At 42.0% G+C, this 1,629-nt stretch overlaps 1 protein-coding gene across 1 annotated transcript; it reads left to right on the top strand.

Moving 5' to 3' along the window:
• Positions 1 to 469: 469 nt before the first annotated feature.
• LOC120731291 (cytolytic toxin-beta-like) lies at positions 470 to 1,396 on the top strand (the record flags this gene model as incomplete). Its single annotated transcript, XM_040028301.1, has 1 exon — positions 470 to 1,396. A coding segment is annotated over one exon (504 nt), but the record flags the coding sequence as incomplete, so codon positions are not given.
• Between the last annotated feature and the right edge of the window lie 233 nt (positions 1,397 to 1,629).

Raw genomic sequence — 1,629 nt, 5'->3', positions numbered from 1 at the left:
CCTGTAAAGGTCCAGAATGAGGGACAAACACATCTCTACAGACCTTTCACATCTTAAAGATAAACTGTTCACATTTCTTCCTTCATCCAGACGATACAGAGTGTTGTTAACAACAAAACAGACACCACAGACAATTCATTCCCCCGGGCTTTCACTTTGATGAACACTGTGAATGTTCATGTGTATGAGAGCCATGTAATGTCCATGTGTGCATGCTGACTGTGCTGGTCTGACCCCCCTCCTCCTTTCAGGGTGGAGCCTGCTGGAGTCCGATGGTTGAGACCAGGTCTGTGGAAGTGTAAGTGTGTTTTTAATGGGATTCATGAAAACAAAGCAGCACACATTCAACCATCTTCATCATGTCAGGAGTCATCATCAAAGTGTCAATCAATGAACAGATGATGGATCAATAACTGCAGCTGGATTGTGTTTGTTCTCTCCATCAGATTCCTGTCAACTCACAATCGACACAAACACAGTGAACACAAACCTCCAACTGTCTGACAACAACAGGAAGGTGACACGTGTGAAGGAGGATCAGTCATATCCTGATCATCCAGACAGATTTGATGTTTATCAACAGCTGCTGTGTAGAAATGGTCTGACTGGTCGCTGTTACTGGGAGGTCCAGTGGAGAGGAAATGTTTGTATATCATTGAGTTACAGAAGAATCAGAAGGAAAGGACGCAGTGACTGTGCCTTTGGACGCAATGATCAGTCCTGGAGTCTGTACTGCTCTGATAGATTTGGTTATTCTGTAAGACACAATAACAGACAAACACCCATCTCCTCCTCCTCCTCTGTCTCTAACAGAGCAGCAGTGTATGTGGACTGTCCTGCTGGCACTCTGTCCTTCTACAGAGTCTCCTCTGACACTCTGATCCACCTCCACACCTTCAACATCACATTCACTCAAACTCTTTGTCCTGGGTTTAGGTTCTTGTCTCCTGGTTCCTCAGTGTCCCTGTGCTGAGTGGAGTGTAAAGAGTGTCTCCTGTTACAGAAACACTCTGACTGTTGAACAGATAGTTCAGTCTGTACATGTCTGTCTCTTTCACTCACAAACACGTTTTCAGATTCATGGATTCAATCAGTTGATGTTTGAAACTCTTCTAAATGATTCCTTGTAAACTTCTTCCTCTTCAGTCCTTTAAAGATGGAAGCTTCGTTTATTCCAGGATCCACATGTTTTCTGTCTTTTTCCACTCAAAGCTTCACCGTGAATCTCAGTATGTTGTGTTTCTCTGAAGCTCCTCTGCATTTTCAACAAGTCTGAGCTCATTAAAATGAATTCAAATGTTTGATTTCTCTTTCTTAATGGGATGTTTCCATCATGGCTGAACAAGTGGACATCCGATAGTACTCAGTGTATCAACTATTAAAGACATTCAGCATCTCTCATGTTTCAATCATTCTATAAAAACAGCTGCTTTTAAAACTGACCGAATCACAGAAACATGAACTTCCATATTGATCAGATCAATACGTGCAGCTCTGATGTCACTAACATCTCCTTGAACTCTTCATTGATGGTGATTTATGGCCCTCTGCTTGTGAGAAAACAAACTGCATGATGTCAGTTTAATGAACACAGATGACATGAAGTGTTTTTAAATCCGCTTTTTTAAT

The sequence above is a fragment of the Simochromis diagramma genome, unplaced genomic scaffold (assembly GCF_900408965.1).
Source record: "Simochromis diagramma unplaced genomic scaffold, fSimDia1.1 OVJJ01000504.1, whole genome shotgun sequence".
NCBI classification, from domain to species: Eukaryota; Metazoa; Chordata; class Actinopteri; order Cichliformes; family Cichlidae; genus Simochromis; species Simochromis diagramma.
The sequence above is the reverse complement of the archived record's forward strand: the minus strand, read 5'-3'. Positions and strand labels throughout refer to the sequence as shown.